This window comes from Gouania willdenowi, chromosome 8 (genome assembly GCF_900634775.1).
Source record: "Gouania willdenowi chromosome 8, fGouWil2.1, whole genome shotgun sequence".
In the NCBI taxonomy this organism is placed as follows: Eukaryota; Metazoa; Chordata; class Actinopteri; order Blenniiformes; family Gobiesocidae; genus Gouania; species Gouania willdenowi.
In genome coordinates this window covers 24,101,564-24,121,956 of record NC_041051.1, presented here as the reverse complement: position 1 = coordinate 24,121,956, position 20,393 = coordinate 24,101,564, and the positions used below count along the sequence as shown (strand labels likewise).

At 37.5% G+C, this 20,393-nt stretch overlaps 1 protein-coding gene across 2 annotated transcripts; it reads left to right on the top strand.

The window, feature by feature from the left end:
- The first annotated feature begins 1,471 nt into the window (after window positions 1-1,471).
- Window positions 1,472-16,928, top strand: LOC114468041 (zinc finger protein 652-B-like). Of its 2 annotated transcripts, none has more exons than XM_028454672.1 (6): window positions 1,472-1,704; window positions 4,472-4,710; window positions 4,790-5,036; window positions 11,564-11,737; window positions 11,842-11,967; window positions 14,776-16,928. In XM_028454672.1, the coding sequence occupies exons 1-6, from the start codon at window positions 1,570-1,572 to the stop codon at window positions 14,941-14,943; spliced, it is 1,089 nt and encodes a 362-aa protein (XP_028310473.1). In that variant the 5' UTR covers window positions 1,472-1,569; the 3' UTR covers window positions 14,944-16,928. The 2 variants fall into 2 exon arrangements, with proteins under 2 accessions (XP_028310473.1, XP_028310472.1); XM_028454671.1 differs by having other exon boundaries at window positions 1,474-1,704; window positions 11,842-12,015.
- Window positions 16,929-20,393: the final 3,465 nt, after the last annotated feature.

Sequence of the window (20,393 nt, the reverse complement as noted above, 5' to 3'; positions counted from 1 at the left end):
AAAGCAAAAATAAGTAAATTATCAAATAATTGAGTTTTAGGCAACAATATTTCTCAAAATATCCCCACAGCATTTCCCCAAATCAAATAAAAATTGGTGACATAATGAAGGAAATTTAAGTAAATATCCTACATAGAGTGGTATCTGTCATTTATTGCTTGATATACAAACTTTATCTAGCATTAATAGGTGGAAGGGCAAACAGGGCACACGAATGTTGAAATTACTAGTTTTCCCAACAAAAATCAGTGACCCACTGTCAAATTTTTGCTTGATATTGTCGGATTAACACAGATTTTTGATTCATTAAAAATTGAGCCTATACAGTGCATCAAAATGTTTGACTGTAAATTGTATCTTAAAATATACCTATATACATTTGGAGAAATGGTGAATGATGTTCAGAAAATATCAAAATTTTAGCACAAAATCTGAATTTTTTGTAGCATTTTCAATCTGCTCTCATGTAACAATAGGAGTCAATGCAAAAAAAAAAAAAGAAAAAAAAAAACATTAAAAATTCGTTTTTCACCAATAAATCATTGTTAAAAATTAATTACCAACATTTCCAGATGTTTAAAATCTGCCTTTGCCCACTATCAGATGCTGTCTTGTTTTGCCTAAAATTGCCTGGCCCAGTGACCCTAAACATTGCTGCGCAGGGGCTATAATTTTAATATTTACTCATTTTTTATTTAAAAATAATATATAGAATCACAATCACATTATCTGATGTATTTATTTATAGGGGAGGGCATTTATAGAGTGTAAATGTTTACAGTTTTTAGATTTAATATTCTTATATTGTAGGTATTTTGATATTTATACTTTTTTTTTTCATGACTGCACTGTGGAGGGAGTAGTCCATCATAATTTCGTTGTTCACTTGTGATCAATGATAATAAAGACTATTCTATTCTATTCTATTATTATTTAAGAGAATAATCACCAATCTGATCATTAACAGAGGAAACAAGAAGGGGTTTGTGTAGTTGTGGAGTTTTTTTAATTAATGTTTTTAAAAATAATTTTCTGTTTTATTTTTGCAGTCGTTTTGTTGTAATTTTGTTCCTGTTATTTATGTTTAGTTATAGTTGTCTTGTACATTTTATTGGTTAGTTTTGTGTATTCCAGTTATAATTGTATATATTTTTTGTTATTTGCTGTATTTTTTTCATTTTTTGTCTTTTTGTGTAATCTGTAATTTTGTGTTTTTGTTATCGTTTTATATATTTGTTGTGCTTTTGTGTATATTTCTATAAAAAGTGTATACTTTTTTGAGTAATTTTGTTCATTTACTTTGGGGGGGGGGGCGTACATATCTAATGTAATAAAGTGTGTTTTTATGTCTTGCACAATAAAAGAGGATAAATAAAGTCCATTGTGTAGTGGATGAAGGCGATCATGTTGTGTTCCACTCCCGTCCAGCAGAAGGCGCTGCAGCTCCGCCTGCCTCGACATGTCCGCCGCCAAAACGCTCGTTTCATAGAAGGGCTTTTTTTTGGGAAGAGTCTCGACAAAGCGGCCTTGTTTCTTTTTCTTTAAAGTCGAAGAATCAGTGTAACTACGATGTACGCCAGGTCAAACACCAGCAGCACACACGGCGACTTTCAAGACAGAAACGGAGTGAACTATGTGACATCGACAGAGTCCTTCAGCCACTGCTCTCAATTGTTCTGGAAAAAGGACCCCAACGACTCCGCAGTAAGAGCCAGCTGCTGCTGCTGCTGCAGCCACCATTAGCCTGCTAACGCTTCTCTCACACACACAGTACATTCATGAGCGTCCTTCCAAACATGTCTGAGCCCAGGCTCTCCTCCTATCCAGGCTCGGCTTGTTTTCGCTGAGGCTGCATGGTTCCTGGGCGCCTTTTCACTTTCGTTTGCATCTGTTGTGTAGCTGTTGTCACGCTGAGCGCCCCCTGGCCCTGGCCGTTAGCCACCGAGCTAAGATGCTACTAACCATTCAGACTCCCACCTTTAAATAGATGTAGCTTCTTAAATTATTATAGCTGTAGGCACTCTAGCATTAATTCAACAATCATAATAGTTGTGCATTTGCCGCGACGGAGACGTTTATTATATTTTACGCAATGCTAATAAGTGTTTACTAGTGCTGCGTGCTAACGTTGGTAAACAGTGACTGATTTGCTGAAACACTGAAGCTTCTCTATCATAATTAACCAACTACTATATTTTACCAAAGACGTTGTAGTATTTGAACCGGTGTATAACATGTAGGAGGGTGTAGCTGGTTATAGATAAAGCAGTCCTGTTAAAAATCTAACAGCAAACCTTAGCAGACAGCAGCTTTAACCCAGGTGTCAAACTCATTTTAGGTCAGGGGCCAAATACGTGTCAGTTGGACCTCTAGTGGGTCACAGATTTCAGGTGGGATAAAGCAATTCCAAACCTTGTTGTGCCCGAGTTTTTACTTCCACAGGTAACACATGCACAGTAGTGCTGTGCGTTATGGAGAAAATGTTATATCACGATATAGGTAGATTTATATCCCGATAACGATATATATCCAGATATAGTATTTCTTCCTTAAAATTACATGAAATGAATGGGATATTGCTATTCATTAGAAATTTTACAAATTGTCTATCAATAGACCCCGGGACTATTGACAAAAACGTACGTTTTCTGGACCTTTTCTACTTAAGCGTAATGTGTTTTCACTGTGCCAGGATGGCTGACTCAGGACTTCTCCCTTCCGCTGCCGTGGGTTTGAATTCCGCTTTTGTCATAAATATTTTTTTCATTTTAACATATTTAATATGGCAAATTACACCTTTATAAATACATTTATGAAAAATATTAACATTTTAGGGCATTTCCTGGTTTAGGGTTAGGATTAAAATAAAAGGGTTAGCGGGGTAGCTAAAAATGAATATGAACGAAAATACAACTGACAGTACTTTAAGTCACGGTGGTGCACCTATCATGTCCCGATACAACTTTTTCACTTCCAATACGATACCGATATTTCAGCATTGAATATTGGCTGATGCTGATATCAGTCTGATACGATATCAGCATGAATCATACATACTTTTATTACTTATTTTAGAGTGTGCAAAAGGCTTGATAAAGTGATGTTTGTCAAACAGAGAACAATAGTCAGCAACAGTAGGTATGAGAAAAACTGACCCATTTATTATTAACCAATTGGTTACATTGATTTTAACCTTCAATATAATATCTACAGTATTGTACAATTGAATAAATATAATATATATCGGAGATTTTAGATTCAGGGCGATAAAATCCGATATTCGTTTTCTGGCTGATATTGGAACGATATCAATTATGGATCGGGACACCCCTATTCATTATATATAAAAGTCTTCTAGATTCTTGTCAATGAAGGAGTATTTGTGAATTTTGCTACATATTCTGTTTTCACGTGTTCTGATTTGTAAATGGGTGGGCTATTGTTTTCCTGTAGTGAATTTCACTCCATCAAAGATCATGCATGATAGTAGAGGTTTCGTTTGTTTATATTCCTTAAAAGTCCTTCTAGAGCAGCAGGAGATACATTAACACTTCCATTTGTGAGATGTTTGCAGGTATTTAGCTTGGAAAAGTCATATTAGCTGTAGTGACACAGTTTGTAACCAAACTAAATGATTTTAAACTCAGAAATCCTGAGTTTGGAGTTGCCTAGGTGTTACATGTTTCTCAGTCAGGTGCTTCTTGATTGGCGACTTTCTGTTTCCACGTCACAAATCATGGAGTCGGGAGTCGTCAGCTACGCACGCACGCACGCGAGGAGTTTCAATTGTAAATATTGGACAAATATAATATATACGATTGAATCTGGACAAAAACAGTCCAGTTGTTTTTGTGTGTGAACACTGCTTTACATTACCTAAAGTTAAATATAATAAAGTGTGTATATCAATATAAATGATTCATGATCCAGCATAGGGCTGGGCAATATGGACGATGTACGATATAAATCTTGATTTTAATTCAAATAAAGTCTGACCAGAAAGATAATTCTGGGTTAAATTTGAAGATGCACAATGCCACAGAGGCACATTTATTAACAGTTGCACAATATGTGCCACTTTTGGTGTTATCTCCTTTAAGGGACAGCACTTGTGAGTGATGTCTGTAGTGTGGCTTGTTTAGGGGAAGGTTTGGGTTAGAACGCACTCAGAAATCCATCTCACTGAGTATTTTAAAACAAACTATAATATATATGTATGTTGATATAGGCGTAATTTTCTATATCGCCCAGCCCTAATCCAGCAATTTTTCAGAAACACAATATATCCATGAACATTTGGTCCACCAAACTCTTATGACTTGCAGTATATTTCTAACTTGCTTAATTCTCAAAGCTTTTTAAAGAGTGGAAATTCCAATTTATTCCTATTTATGAATCCAACTCATGGTTGTAATTAATTAATTATTCTTGTAATCATTGAAGAGTTGACCTGTCTGACTTTGTTTTACAGCCGAGTTCGACCATCAGCTGGTGTGATCAGCTCCCCTCCTCCTCAGCCTCACTCTCAAGTTCAGCCCTCTCCATGGAGCCCAGAGCAGGAGCCACCCAACCCCCGCCCGTCCCAGCATCCGTATCCAGCGACATGGATTCAGACGAAAGGCCGTACGTCTGCGATCAGTGCACATGTGCCTATAAGCATGCTAGCTCCCTGTTAAACCACAAACTCACCCACAGGATTGGAGATTTCAGGTACCATCTTTTATGGCTGCACTCTTCCTTTGGTGCCTCTTCTCCCTCTGACCCCCCTTTTCTCACCCGTCTGACCCAGGTGCGACTTTTGCAGTAAGCCCTACACCAACTACATGTCTTTGCGCAACCATATGCGAATCCACGGTCAGAAACGTTACATGTGTGACCTGTGTGGGAAAGCGTTCCGACTAGCCCGATACCTCCGCAACCACCAACGGATTCACGACGACGGGCCCAACCGCTTTGACTGCCCTTCCTGCTGCAAAAGCTACCGGACCATGCTGGAGCTAGCGCAGCATCGCTGTACGGCTGCGACGCCCGCCCAGGTACGTCAAAGCCCTAGTTTTGACCCAATCTTTATGAGAGATTTCTAGACTTCGTTGGAGGAAAAGCTTGGCTGATAAGTCTTTCAGGGAGAGCTTTTGTTTTTGTTAGGTGTTTTTTATGCACGTTTCAGTCGTCTTCACTGAGAGATCCAGGTTTGATAAACAATGTGTGAGGAGAATGTTGTGCTGAGTAAATGCTTCATTCACTCTGTCCAGTTTGAGTTTGGCTTTGTACTGCGTTGTAAGGCTGCAGTAAACGACTTTTCCAGCAATCGATCCATATCTTAACAAAAGAATCATTTCAGAGAAATAGTTTTGAGCTGTTTTTATTGCACAAAACACAGTGACGTTTTTGCATGTGACCTTTAATAAGCGACGTTGCCTAACCAAACACAAGCACAGAGCTAAATTAAACAATAGAAAATACAACTTGACATTTAGCTTAAAAACTAAAACACAACATCTTAAATTTTATATTTTTTGGCTGTGATATTGTGAAATGTTTGTAGCTAAGTTTTAACATATTATCTGTTGGAGGTGTCCATAATTCAATAACAAAAAAAAAAAAAAACTTTGAACATGAAGCACAATTACAGTACGTTACTTTTTTGTAGTAAATATTTAGTAATATCTATTTGTGTTTTATTAATATTTATGCAGTACAGTTTCAGTTTTTCTGCTATATTTTAATCGTTTTTATATATAACAATTTGTTTTAAGACGTTTAAGATTACAGAGAGTACATGTGATTCTGTGCCTCAGAACTAAACGCAGCTGAACCGTCCCTGGTTAAATGCACTCGTCTCTGAAACGCGTCCAATCTTTTTTTGAGTGCGCTGGACGCTTTCTGAACGCTGGATGCAAATGAACACACCTCGCTGTGCCGTTATTTGTTCAGTATGTTCCCACACCTAAAATACTCGCAACCTTTTTTCTTTTCGGTGTGGATTTGTCGTATAGCTTTTACCATGAGCGAAGTTTGACCATTTACTACACTTCTACCCTTTCTAGACATTCAGCCACACGTTTTCTGTGGAAAAATAGTGTGTAAATGTCTATTGTCCCAAATCATGCATGTGAGGTGTTTCCGGGGCACATTGAAGCCAGTTTTTAAATAAAGGTAAATATTCCGGTTCAGATTGCTTTTTCTAGAATGTGAATTGAAGTTTTCCGTGATCACAGAAAATCCAAGGCCCTAGTTATGTCTGTGTATGTGTTTGTCAATTAATTTTATTTATCAAGGATCATTGATCATCAGTGCTGTTGCGTGTTATGGACGCACTCTAGTTCTGTGTGGCAGGTGTTTGCCTGGACTAAAACCTGGGAAGTTTCAGTGCTTTTATGTGATTTGTTTTCTTAACTAATGCCTTGTCCACACATAGCTGGGTATGTTTATAAACGTATATCCACCCTCCTCCATTTAAAAAAGTTATGTCCACACATTGTTTTAAAAAAAAAAAAAATCCATCCACACAAAATTGCATAAATGTGTTGTCCACAAGGGAATGGATGTTACACTCTGTTGTTGGCAGCTTTATGTATTGGGGTATCAAGTGCACCGTTATAGCTTTGCACACTTGCCTAACAATGTTTTAGACCCGGTCCATGGAGGAGGCCTATCTGGTGTGAGCCCGGCCCGTTCATACAGCAGGCCACCGGAGAGGGTAGAGGGTGTAGACGGCATGTGCCACCGCGGGCCCCAGGGTTTCGCTGGAAACCCACCCCGCGGCACACCCCGAACCATTCCGGCCGAAGGGAGCACAGTGGCTCAAGTACCCCCAACCGGGCACCACTACCCCACACCACACAGTCCCTGGGATGTTTGGAAATTTAAAACTCCGGTTATTAGTGTCCACACTCAAACGCGAAACCGGAGTTTTTCCAAATCTTCACTTTGGTCAGAGTTTTTCAAAAGCCCCGTTTTTTAATGACTTTATCCTGCGTTTAAGGCCAAACCATATAAAAATATATTTGTTTTAGCAGATACATGGCTATGTGTGGACAGGGTCTTAATGTCATCCTAGCAGACGTTTATCAGTAAAGGTATAATTGGTGACATTTCTTTTGAATCAAAGTGTTTTCATTTTCTATATACACGTAATTAATTATATGCATTTATACATTTTTAAATCACTTTGAGGTTGATTTGTGTGTTTGTCTCATTAAATGAAGATAAACCTCTTACTGTCATTTATGACTTCTGAAAATACAAACAATTAGCTCCAAACTTTAAATTAGTGCCGAAAAGATCTTTTACATCTGAAATTTAGAGCATTGACATTCATTTTTTATGTACAGTGTGTTGTATTTCTTCAACCTCATAAATACACAGGTTTTTTTTTTCTTTGCACCTAATTAGGAAAGAGCTTTATTACTGTTCCAAATATGTGATTGCAAATTTTATGTTGTTTTTATGAGATTTGAAGTTTTTTTTAAATTTTTTTTCAAAAAAGGTCACACTTTTATTTATTTTCTTACCTGTTTTTGTGTCATTTTTTTGGGATGGAGAAGCCTTGGAAGTTTCTTGTTTTATAAAGGTTTAGGAACCACTTGGTCAAATTGACATGTAGTTTAGTGCATGTCACGTGCAGTGTCATAAATGTCAGAGCGACTGCCAAAAGCTATGACTCGTATATTGTTTCTAGAAGGTTATGATTCTACTTTTTATTTTTTTTTAATAAGGAAAATAAAATCACAAATAATCAATATTATCAATCACTGTACTTTTTGATTTGCAAAATATATCGAATCCACTCTGCAGGCGTGGTTATCTATGGTTACGTGGCTCTAGAACTCCATCTTTTACATTAAATGTAAAAGATGGAAGTGGCTTTTATTTATCATTTTAACAGTGACGCCCTTGTTTCCCTGCATCTCTAAAATGTTAATGTGTCAGGGTCAGAGTTAACGTGTCCCATCATGGTTTGTTTGGAAGTAATTATGCACATTTTTCAGTCCCTGTTTTTGTGCATGTACGTCGAAACAAATGAAATTTTTTTTTTTAATTTGGGCTTAAAAAATATTCAAAATCATTCCAAAGTTTTGAAACAACTGGAGCTCACACTTGTCATTGTTAAATCTTTCCTATAGATCTGTATGTGTGTGTATGTTTGGGAGGATATTTGACATAAGGTTGACTGTGAGTGATTGTCCTTTATTTTCTTCTTCTTTTTTATTTACTATTTACAACTTAAGTGCTTTTTAATTTAAAAAAAATAGTTTGTTGTTGCTGTAAATTGCTTATGTATATGGGTAGTGGTGTCTTGTGGTTTTTAAGATTCACGAGACTGACAATTCAAAGGCAAACTGCAGCTTATGCACCAAAGAATTGTCCAGAGTAATTGGTTACAGACATTGTTTTTTATTTTTCCTTATTTCAGAAAAATAATACGATAAAAACAAAACAATTACAACAGTGATATTAATGATATATAAGGGATGGTGAAAATGAATAATAATCACAACAGTAGTGATAGAATAACAGCAATCATGATAAATATTAATGGGCACACGACACCACTTTTGACAGCTGACATTTTTAACACCATCTTATTCTATGAAAAGAAATCATGCTCATATACAGTCGCTGGTCATATAATTAGAATATCATGAAAAAGTTGATTTATTTCAGTAATTCCATTCAAAAAGTGGAACTTGAATAATGTATACTGTACGTTCATTTCACACAGACTGACAACTAATGAAAACCCCAAATTGAGGATCTCAGAAAATTAGAATATTGTGGAGAGGTTCATTATTGAAGACACCTGGTGCCCTGCAAATCCATGCCATGCCGCATTGTGGCGACCGTGAATCAGGTGGTAGAGGGTCGTCTTCTGATCGAGAGGTTGGCGGTTCGATCCCAGTACTTGACTATGTGTCGAAGTGTCCTTGGGCAAGACACTGAACCCTAAGTTGCTCCCAGTGGTCGACTAGCGCCTTGCATGGCAGTCCTGTCCCACTGGTGTGTGAATGTGAGAGTGATTGGGTGAATGAGCTGATGTAAAGCGCTTTGAGACTGCTTCAGTGTGGTGATAAAACGCTATATAAAATCAAGTCCATTTACCATTGTTGCAGTAATTCAGGCAAAAGGAGCCCGACTAAGTACTGAGTGTTGTACATGCTCATACTTTTCAGTTGGCCAACATTTCTAGAAATCTTTTTTTTTGTATCGGTCTTAAGTAATATTCTATGTTTCTGAGATACTGAATTTGGGATTTTCTATAGTTGTTAGTAATAATCCTAAAAAAATAAATAAACATTTGAAATATATCAGTCTGTGTGTAATGAATGAATATAATATACAAGTTTCACTTTTTGAATGGAATTACTGAAATAAATCAACTTTTTCATGATATTCTAATTATATGACCAGCACCTGTAAAAATAAATAAATAATAAACGTTACAAACAATGTTTAGATTGTCCGTAAACTTTCAATTGAACCTTTAGCTTCGTATTTTCCGCTTTCGAGCGCTGCTGCTGAGAATATAGCAGTCTGAATGTGACATCAGACATGCTGGAGACATTGCACCATGTAATGTTATGTAGAATATTGAGTATTATTTACTTTGCAGAATGGTTTCCTCCTTCCAGTCCCTATTTTATTTTATTTTTATTTTTTGGACCTCTACCATCGTGCTCAGGGGTGTGCGTAACACGTTACACTCTCACATTAAAGACAGACCCAGTCAGAGAATTAATGTCGGTCACTGGACTTTAATAACAAGTGTAGTAATGGAAACCTATATGTGTGTGTGTGTGTTTGTCTGTGTGTGTGTGTGTGTGTGGGCTTGGTTCATAAGAACCGGTTCAACTGCCCTTCCTGCTTTAAGAGCTACCGAACCATGCTGGACCTGGCCCAGCACCGCTGCAGCGCCGCGGCCAAAAACCAGGTTGGTGTGAGCGTGAGTGCGCATCTGTGTGTTTGTATGAGCCGTCTGAAGTGTGAAGAAGTAAAGAGGTGTGAATGTGTGGGGGAACAATCGGACGTTCATTCAAACCCATCACAGAGTCAAAGTCGTGCCCGTCTCGTCTAGATTTGAAGGACCTGCCGCTCTAACGTGGACAGAGTGTAATGCCGGTCGTTGCATGTTTTCTGCAGTTTGTGTGATGTCCTAAATCTTTTCTTTCAGTTTTTTGAATAATGTGCTTTGGGCGCAGAGTATTTTTTTTAATTTTTTTATTTATTTTTTTTCTTCTTTGCTGCTGCTAAAACAAATTGTCACTATGACTTGAATTCAGGGCAGAGCGTCAATAGTTTGGTTCCTGTGCTTCAGTTCCTGTTTGATCATTGGTGTGATTTAGCACATCTATTCACTCTGAATTCAAGTAGCGTTCAATTCAAATTAAATGAAACAGTTTAAGACAAAAATGTATTTATTTTATTTTTTTTTAGCTTCATTCAAACTAAAGTAAAAGCAGTAAAATGCTATTGGGGATAAATGTGAAAAATAAAATTAAAAGGATCAAAGCTGAATAAAGGATAAAGCTGTTGGCAACAATCCATTTTTATCAGATAAAGAGACAGTGTAGGCCTCAATATATCCAAGATCTTTTGCTTTAAAAAAAAAAAGAAAGTAAAAGGTTGAAATTGCTTGAAATTTGGTTTTTTTCATCTCCACTGTAAACACTCTTTTATTGACATTGTTGGTAAAGTTTGCCCTGAAAATTCTGAAAAAATTGACTTCTCAACACATTTCTGGCGTTTTCATGAAAAGTTGCAGCAAAACAATGGAGGATGTTTATTTTTGGGGCTTACGTGAAATGATCCAATTTTGATGAAAGTTGAAAGTCTGGTGGTGAGTGAGGTGATCTTATTGGGAATTCTGGGAACAAACTTGAACAACAATGGAGTCAACCAATCACTGTGCACGTTGTCTGGAGAAGAAATCACAGAAAGAATGAAGTAAAAACACTTCTATGCATCCGTCTACAGGACTCTACATCCCACAATGCAATGCACCAAACTTTTCAAACAATGCCAATAAGATAGTGTTTTCAGTGGAGATGAAAACAAACTTGTGCGCAGCAATTTCAAGCTTTTCCGTCTTATTCTTGAACAAATTATCTTTTATTTAATGCTCTATAAGGCCTACTCTGTCTGTCTGATTTAAAATATATATATAAATATACCGGTATATACTGTACATACCGGTACCGTATATGTGTATATACTGTATATGGTCTACAGCAGCTTTAATGATGAATGCAAGCTTTGTTTTGGGTAACATTGCTGGATGTTAATGTGTGTCTTGGATGATGTTTGAATGTATGCATAGCCTAAAAACACTCCATCCTTCTCATAATATATATATATTTTTTAAAGTCTTAGGAAAGTGGAAAGTTTTTAAGCCACATGTGAAATGCAGCTTTGAAGAAGCTGTTCTAATGAGCATCATCACCACCATTCACCTCTCATGGAATCTGTACTTTATCAGATTTCTTTCTCTCTGCAGAACATTTTAACATTCTTTCCCTCTTTTTTTTTTTTTTTCTCTTTTCTCTTTACTTCTGTTCCAATCCAGCCGGCTGGCCGTCGATCAAATTTCGCTTCTACACCTCGTCGCCAGCAGCAGCGGAACAACGCTAAGTCCATGATGCCGCCACAGCATGGAGGACACGGGCAGCAGGATCCCCTCCCTCCCCACTACGTGTCACCAATGTCCCAGAACAGTCGGTCTGTGTCTGACCCGCACCAGGTGAGCTGGCTGCAGCCTGTCTCTGGGAAGTGGGATATGTATAGGGAATGTGTTGTTCGGGGTCATGCTGACCTCTCTCTGTGTGTGTGTGTGCGTGTTCCTAGGGCCGATCCAGCTCAGTATCCTCTCAGAGTAGCAGTATGAGGAGCTCGTCCTCTAACAAACACGTCTCCTCATCCAGTGCTGCCCCATCCTCCTCCTACTCCCTGCTCCAGCCCCTGGTCCCTGAGGTAAAGGAGATGAGCTTGGGATACACTAGGCTGAGCGCCAACCCCATGGTAGGAGAGAGCACTGCCACACACCCATCGTTTGCTTTCTACTGGCTAGATTCCTCCTCTGTGTCCCAATTTATCCCAGAAGGAATAATGAAAGCTTCCAGTGTCCAACTGGGACATATTTCATGGAGTGAGCGTACAAAAGCCTGATTGTTACTTGTCCTCTTTAGTAAAGCCTCTGATTTTCTGTTTCCAAATTATCCCAACTCCGTTTCGACGTTTACACCTCTCCGCGTCATTTTACACGTTTCCATTTTCATTGGCTTTCCCTGATCAGATGACGTTACTGGATATTAAACAATTTGAAATCGCGCCAAACGTGCTTAATATGGTTAATGAGGTTAAATATTGTCATTAATTTCATATTTCTGTGCTGCAGCACCCGAAAAGCATGTGTTGAAATCACACAAGATTTAGCCCGAGATTGGGAAATCCGACCACTGGTTTTACAGTGAAAAATCTAATGTAAATGTGTGATATTGTTCTAAAATATGTCAGTGAGGGTCTAGTCCACCTTGGGTTCATATGAAAGTTTGGAAAGTATATTATATTTTAGAAATATTGAGTTTAATATATGGGGGGGATGTCATGTTTCGAATTCTGTTATTAATTGTTTTTTAACATTTAAAAAAAATTGTGAATATCTAAAAAAAAATAACTGGATCGATCTGGTTTTTAAAGCTCTTGCTAACAAAGCTGTGTTTGTGTAAGGACACACAGTAGGTAGGGTCCGCGTCCCAGAAGACATTTGGGCAGATCGACCTCAGCTCTACTTCTCCTCCAACCCGTTTAAGCCAATTTATGTAATACACATGAATTTACTCAAATGTCACCATTTTTTATTTTTTATTTTTTTTAAGCATATTGAATGAAATTTTTAAAAATTAAATGTGTAGGAGCCCTGCATAAAGCTACTTCCAGCTCAGAAGGATGAAATCCATCATATCACAAATAAATGTGTGATAATGTCCCAAAAGTTGCTTGTGAGGGGATTATATTCAGTGTCATAGTGTAATTTCTGTTTGACTTCATTTGAAATAATAAAAATAATAATTTTTTTTCAGGAAGTGAATTCTGTAGTTTTTCCTTGAAGTTTTTCGCGGTCATGGAAAATTTAAAATTGTTGATCATCAGTGTTAAATTTTGAAATTTATATTTTAACAGTTGGGAAACTATTTGCACTACTTCTTTTTAAATATATATACAGTGAACATGCTGCACAATGTTTATTATAAAAGGAAACAGGCAAAACCACTGATTTAAAAACAAAAACCCCAAAAAACAACTTTCTAACCACCCGCCCAGTCAGCCCAGTCCAAGCACTGGTTCCAGCATCACAAATACAACTTTGAGAATGAATGAAAAGTGTTAAATATGGAAGTGGCAGTGGCTTACTTTCTATTTTCATTAAGAACTGCCTTTATATTAAACCAAAACAATGTTGGCGAGCAGCGCCACCTACACTACCATACTACCATTAAAGACGTTACCACTGTTCCCAGTGTAGACGCCTGCGAGGCTATTTGTTATTGTGGGATGCAAACTGGCAGTACAAGCTCTCCGACTGTCTTTGGGATGTACTTCATTACGTCTGCTTTTGCTCTGTGGGCTTTAATTTCTTACTCCTTATGTTGCTGCATTTTTTGTCGAATGTTTGACTTTTTTTCATCCCTTTTAAATTACATTCATTTACATCTTTATAGAAGAACTAGTTAATGTGATGCCTGTTAATAACAATGATAAAGATGATGATGTGTTTTACTCTTTAATTGAAATTGTGAATATTTTCTTTGCACAAAATAATTAAAAAAGATATTGATAAATATAAGTAAAATATATATGATGTAGATAAGAGGGAAGGCAGTTGTACTAATTATAAAAAAATTTAAAGATTAAGAAAAGAATCAGTAGAAAATCTGAAAAAAGGCAGGGCAAACATCAAAATGCCTCTCATGATTGTTTGACAGAACTCTTAACACATTAATTAGACCTTCTGTCATAAAAGCGAGAAAACAAATGTTTTAGAAGCCTTTAAAAACTTGTTTAAGCCTAAAAATGTTGTTACATTTTACCATTTTCCAACTTTAATTTCAAATAATAATGTGTAGCAAGTGAAAAATAATTATATTTTAGCTTTTAAAATATAATTTCTGTTAAAAGAAACTTCTACATATTGGTGTATTAACCATTGCAAAAACATTAAAAAAAAAAAAAAAAATTATCATGTTTTTTTTCGCCTTGTCTGGACGTCCTGTCAAAGGTCAATGCTATACGTAGTGCAATTTGTTTCACCACGACAATGCATGTTGTATTATTGCAATGAAATTGATTTATTTTATTGCAATAATTGTGACCATTACCAGCCCCTCCTTAGGAAGTATGAAAAACTTATTAAAGGGAGAGTTAAAAAGAGAGGGCAGTGTTACACAAAAGGGAACAGGGAAGAGGGAGTCAGGGTAGAATGGAAAAAGAACACTAAATGTAGAGTTGGTGTGAAATCGTTTGACATCTCCAACATGGGGGATTCATCATCACTTTATTTGTATGAGCTACATTACCAAGCTATAGTCTTCTGGAAATCATTTGGTGACATAATGGCATTATCAGTTTACTCAATTGTATTTCGATTTTTTATTACATCTTCTACATGTAATGTCAGACGCTTTCATTGCACCCTGACTCATTCATCTCAGTGTGTCTCATGTATGAAAAGCATCATTTTATTAAAGATTTTCTCTCTCTTTTTTCCCATCTTTCCTTAAGCCAAAGCACCAGGACACGTACTCCATGACGTCGCAGCGGCCCCTCACCGCCATCAACCCTATCGGTCACACTCTCCATCCGAACAGCGCGCCCACGCTCAAGCCTACCGCCGTGCCACGCAGCATCCAGGCCATGCCCTGGGAACAGCGCTCACTCTACAATCAATGAGACTCACCACCGCCACCCCCCCCCCCAAACTCCCTCTCACCTCACATCCACTGAACGCTTCCTCTTCCTTTTCCTCCCTCACCGGCCTTTTTCAGGCGCCGCACGAGCGGAGTAACAGACACACTACTCTCTCCCTCTGGAACGTTGTCGGAGAACAAGTAAGGTAACCATTAAGAAGTAGTTGAGATTGATTACAGAGTAGATACTTTTAAAATAATGTTTTGCCTTGACCCTCATGTATTATGTATGCCAAGTATTGAATCTAAGTTAAAATGTCCTTTCACTAAGACTTTCTCTACCCCCGTCGTTCTCTCCCGCTCTAGTTAATAAATATCTATCCTTCCATTTATGAATAGCGTGTCCTCTCCCTCTAACATGTTATAATCATCAAAGGCTGTTTTTCATCAAGAACTCGTTCCCAACCGGAGCCAAGAGGAGTCCTGGGGAATAAGGTTTTTCAAAATAAAAGTATCTCAGGTTCACGCTGAGCAATTTTAGTCGAGCTCAGCCGCCAGCATTGAAAAAGAAGGAAGAGGTGTGACCTCATGTTACAAATGTAAACACGATTGAGAACCAGTCATTGGTGACGATGCTTGTGTAGACGGACAAACACTCTGACATCTGATCGTGTTCACACTTACTTTTTTTGTAGGGATGTCCTGATACAGCGTTTGTTGTTCTAGATTTCTGTACTCACTGATACAAGAGCTGATATAAGTAGCATTTAATGCTAATACATGGCTACAAGTCTACACTAAATACACCATGTAGGTTGCACAGCGCTGTTGCTTTTTAAGCCGACAGTATTCACGTCCATATGTGCACATTTAGAATGATACCTGTAGAGTTATAAACATGACAAGCCGTTGGGGGCGACATCACACCGTAGGGTGCCCTTGGTTGGAGTCTTCACTGGTTGTACAGGTTTGGAAGCCTTGGAATCTCGCTCACACGTGAATCTGGCTGCATTGTGTGTCCAACACAAACTGCATGTTACAGATACGTAGACGTGAAGCTGGAGCCCAGTCCGAATGTTGAAACCAGCAGCTGGTTTCAGATTATTCCTCATTGGCTAGTATTGATTTAGAGCCTCAGTTTCCATTTCAAAAATTCAGTTTACCCGTTTCTGTGTTTCCCTGATCAGATGTCATTACAGGTTAATAAACTTCCGGAGATTGTGCCAAACAAGCTTAACCCTAGGGCTGGGAAACCTTAGACACCTCACGGTTTCATTACGAGAGACTGGGATTCCATTAATCTTCCTATTTATCCTCAAATATAACACAATTTACCCTTGGGGTTGATCTGGCCCCAGGGATATTTACCTTCAGAAAATGATTTCCAGAAAATTGTTGACCAAGTTTTTTTGTCAGGCACTTTGTTTATTTGATAAATACATAAATAACTTGATAATGAAACCTTGACCTGTTCTCTAACACCAGATCAGGCTAAACTTTGAAATTAGAATTAATATTGTTAATATTGAATATTTTTTATTTATGACCACAAGAGTATGAAACCCCCCAATTTAATGTATCAACTGAAAAATATCAAGCTAGAACAGCTTGAACCCCAGAGGAACGTTAATGCTCAAGTGTAATGTGTGTTTAGTACATTGAAAAAATATTATGATTATTTTATGCTTAATTGTACCCATCAAAATAGGAGAAGTCATGAAAATGCAAAAAAAAAAAAAAAAAGGTCAACTACTATCTTTTGATTGATAAACATTGGATGGGGTTGAGTTAACTCAAAGGATAAGAGGAGGGTTAAGAATTTATTATCGAAACACATTTTCTCAGCATTCCTTTGTTTCTCACCGTTACTTCTGATGATTTGCTGTTTTTTTTTATTTAGCTCATTGACCTTTTCTAAAAGCAGCAGAGGATATGTGTACACCGTTGACGTGTCGTGCATGGCAAAGTTTATAACACAAACACTAAACGAAGAGGGCTGTTCTAAATGATATATACAGTTTGTTACACTGGGGTGACAAACACCGATAATTGATTCATCTTAATTTTATCATTGGTAAATGGACTTGATTTATCTAGCGCTTTTATCCCCGCACTAAAGCAGTCCCAAAGCGCTTTACATAACATCTTATTCACCCAATCACTCTCACATTCACACACCAATGGGACAGGACTGCCATGCACTGGGAGCAACTTAGGGTTCAGTGTCTTGCCCAAGGGCACATAGTCAGGTACTGGGATCGAACCCCCAACCTCTCGATCAGAAGACGACCCTCTACCACCGGTAGCCCTGAAGTGCCAAAAATCCATCAAGTGGTGCAGCTTCATAGTTTACCAAAGTTGTACTAAAACATTTTGACATATTAATTTCATACATAAGGCGCACTGTCGATTTTTGAGAAAATTAAAGGATGTTATGTGCGCCTTATAGTCCGAAAAATACGGTACCTGTTTTACAGTGAAAATATATGCAGGGAATGTGTGATATCTTAATTTTATTATTGATTTTCCATAAAAGTAAATGTTCCATCAACTAAGTCAGGGCTGTCAAACTCATTTTAGTTCAAATAAGAACCAGTTTGATCTCAAGTGAGCTGCAGATTTAACGCGTGAAAATGAGTAATTTCAAACTTATTGTGCCCTAGTTTGCACTTCCACATATAACTAAAATATAAACTATATGATACACTATCCAAGCAATAAGTGACAGGTCTTTACTTTACATTTCCTTCATTTTGCGACCAAATTTTTATTTAATTTAGGGAAAATTGCAGGACTTTAGAAAAATTGAGAGTACTTTCAACAATTCGAGGTTAAAAATGATTGAGTCCCTGCAAAAATTTGTGGAGTTTCATTGAGTTTGTGTATTTGGAGGGACTGAGATGTCTACAGCTCAATTAGTTGGTGATTTACTCAATGACTCATGTTTTGTCTGTCATTTTCAATGAGTTTGACACGTGCTCTAAACCAGTGTTTCTTAAATGGGGTGAGGTACGCGATGGCACTACAGTCTACGTCGCACAAAGTCGTCTAAAATGTGTTTTCAAAATGAGACAAAGAGCTGTGACTTTATTCCACTCTAATATTTTTCTCTTTGCTTTTTTTTTCTTATCTAATCCACTTTATTTATATAACACATTTAAATAACAAAACGTTTCCAAAATGCTGCACGAGATCATAAAATCAATAAAACAATACAAATGAGCTCCACCACTAAATGAGTATTAAACTACAAATAGAAATAAAAACAATAAATAGAAATAAAACCGATTAAAAACAAAGCATAAAATAAATAACAACAATAAACGAAATAAAAACACACAGGGGACCACACAACTTACGCGGTGCTAAAAGCCAGAGAATAAAAGTGATGAGATTTAAAACACTCCACATTGTTAGGACGTGTAAGGGCAGAGTGTTCCACAGCTTAGGGCCGACAACAGAGACCACACTGTGCCCCCTGGTTTTTACGGTTCATCTTAGGAACGTCAAGCTGGAGCTGGTCCTCAGAGCGTGTGCAGGTTGATAAATTTGGATGAGGTGTGTGATGTACTGAGGGGCCAGTCGATTCAAAGCTTTAAAAACAAACAACAAAATGTTTAAATCAATTCTAAAATTAACAGAGAGCCAGTGCAAAGACACAAGGATTGTGGTGATTTGATCACGTTTTTTGGTCCCTGTTCAAAGTCGTGCTGCAGCGTTCTGGACTTACTGCAAGCGTCAACGTGCTTTATGGCTGATGCCCGAGTAAAGTGCTTTGTCATGCTTCTTAAAATCTCTCCAAGTTGGAGAAGGTACAAAGAAAAAGAATGGGTCTCAGGATAGATCCCTGGGGGACTCCACAATGAAGTCAGGCAGAAGAAGAGGTGGAGTCCCCCAGCCTGACGGAGAAGGACCTCCCCGACAGGTAGGACTTAAACCATTCTAACGCAGTCCCCCTGACACCCACACGATCTCTTAGGAGAGATAAGAATTCTTTTAAACCGCCTAACATTTCCAATGCGTCAAAACATTCATGTCGATCAGATGATGAGTACACTGCTCTGTGTCGGGACATCCCTACTACACAACAGCCTTGTGTTTTTGTAGGATTATTTCCGAGCTGCTCGCTTGTTTCAGGTATCCTAATATTGACTGAAGTGGAAATCAAAGGCCGTGGTTTACATCTTGTTCTCTTGATGTCGTGGACTGTTACATTTGTTCCTTTTCACTCAAAGCACTGAAGGACTGAAGTGCTGCGTACGTCTTACTGTCCCTACCCTGACTGTTTGTTTGCATCATCCACGACCAGGCGCTGTTTTAGGGGTGTGGCTACATCTGGACACACCCACCCAGCCTCAGTTCCCTGTGGGGAAATATCTTTTCTGTATCACTGCCACAAAACCCAACCCCTACTACCACTTGGGATTGAGCGCACATGTCCGAGTGAGAGTCTTGTAAAACGGTCAGTTGATAATAGTTTTTTACTCATGAACCCAGCATGTCACCGTTAGGTTATCTTGCTGTTGTGGTGTTCATTAAAATTCCCATTGTACTTTATTTTTCAATTGTTTCTATTTTATTCATGTTTTTTCATTGTTACTTTGTCCCTCCTTGTAAAGTGTCTTGAGTATTTAGAAAAGTGCTATTCAAATAAAATGTTTTATTACTATCACGTGGGTTTTTTTCTGATTGTTTGATGATGATGATGTTTTAAAAGAGGAGGAAGTGCTTTGTTTCGTCTCATCTTATTTTCAGCTGAACAGTCGAAGAGATGTTCTCCTCCTGAGCTCTACTGCTGCACAGCTGGGCCACAAATGTGATTGTATCTAATCTGGGGGTCACATGACCAACGTTTACATCAGCATTAGAATAATGACAAGTCTGAGCATTAAAACAAGTGTTTTTTTGATTCATTTTAGTGTTTTGGCTTTTTTGTTGTCTTTTGTAGGCATTTGGGGAGATTTTTGTTATTTTGACTCATTTTTGTTGTCCTTATGTTATTTCTGTTTTTATTTTGGTGTTTCAGAGTGATTTGATATAGTTTAAAAAAAATTGTCATTTTGTACTTAGACTTTTTGGAGTCATTTTTGTGTATTTTTCTGTCACTTTGTAGGTATATGGAGTTTTTGTGTATTTTTGTTATATCTGTTTTTTTGGAGTTGTTTTTGCCTTTTTTGTTTTCTTTTCATGTTATTAGGTTTTTGGAGTGGTTCTGTTGTCTTTGTGTGTTTTTGTTATTTTGTGTGTAACTGGAGTCCTTTTTGTATCTTTGTTTTGGGTTTGGGAGCTTTTTATCTTTTCCTTCTGTGTATTTTTTCTGTCATTTTGTGTTGGGAGTAATATTTTGTGGATTTCAAGTCCTTTTGATGAATGTTTTTTAATCGTTTTTGTTCAGGACAACTTGACAGTTGAATATTTTTTTTAAATTAACTTTAATTTGTGACGCACGTTACATATAATCATCTCAAAGACAGAGACGAGGGAAAAAAAAAA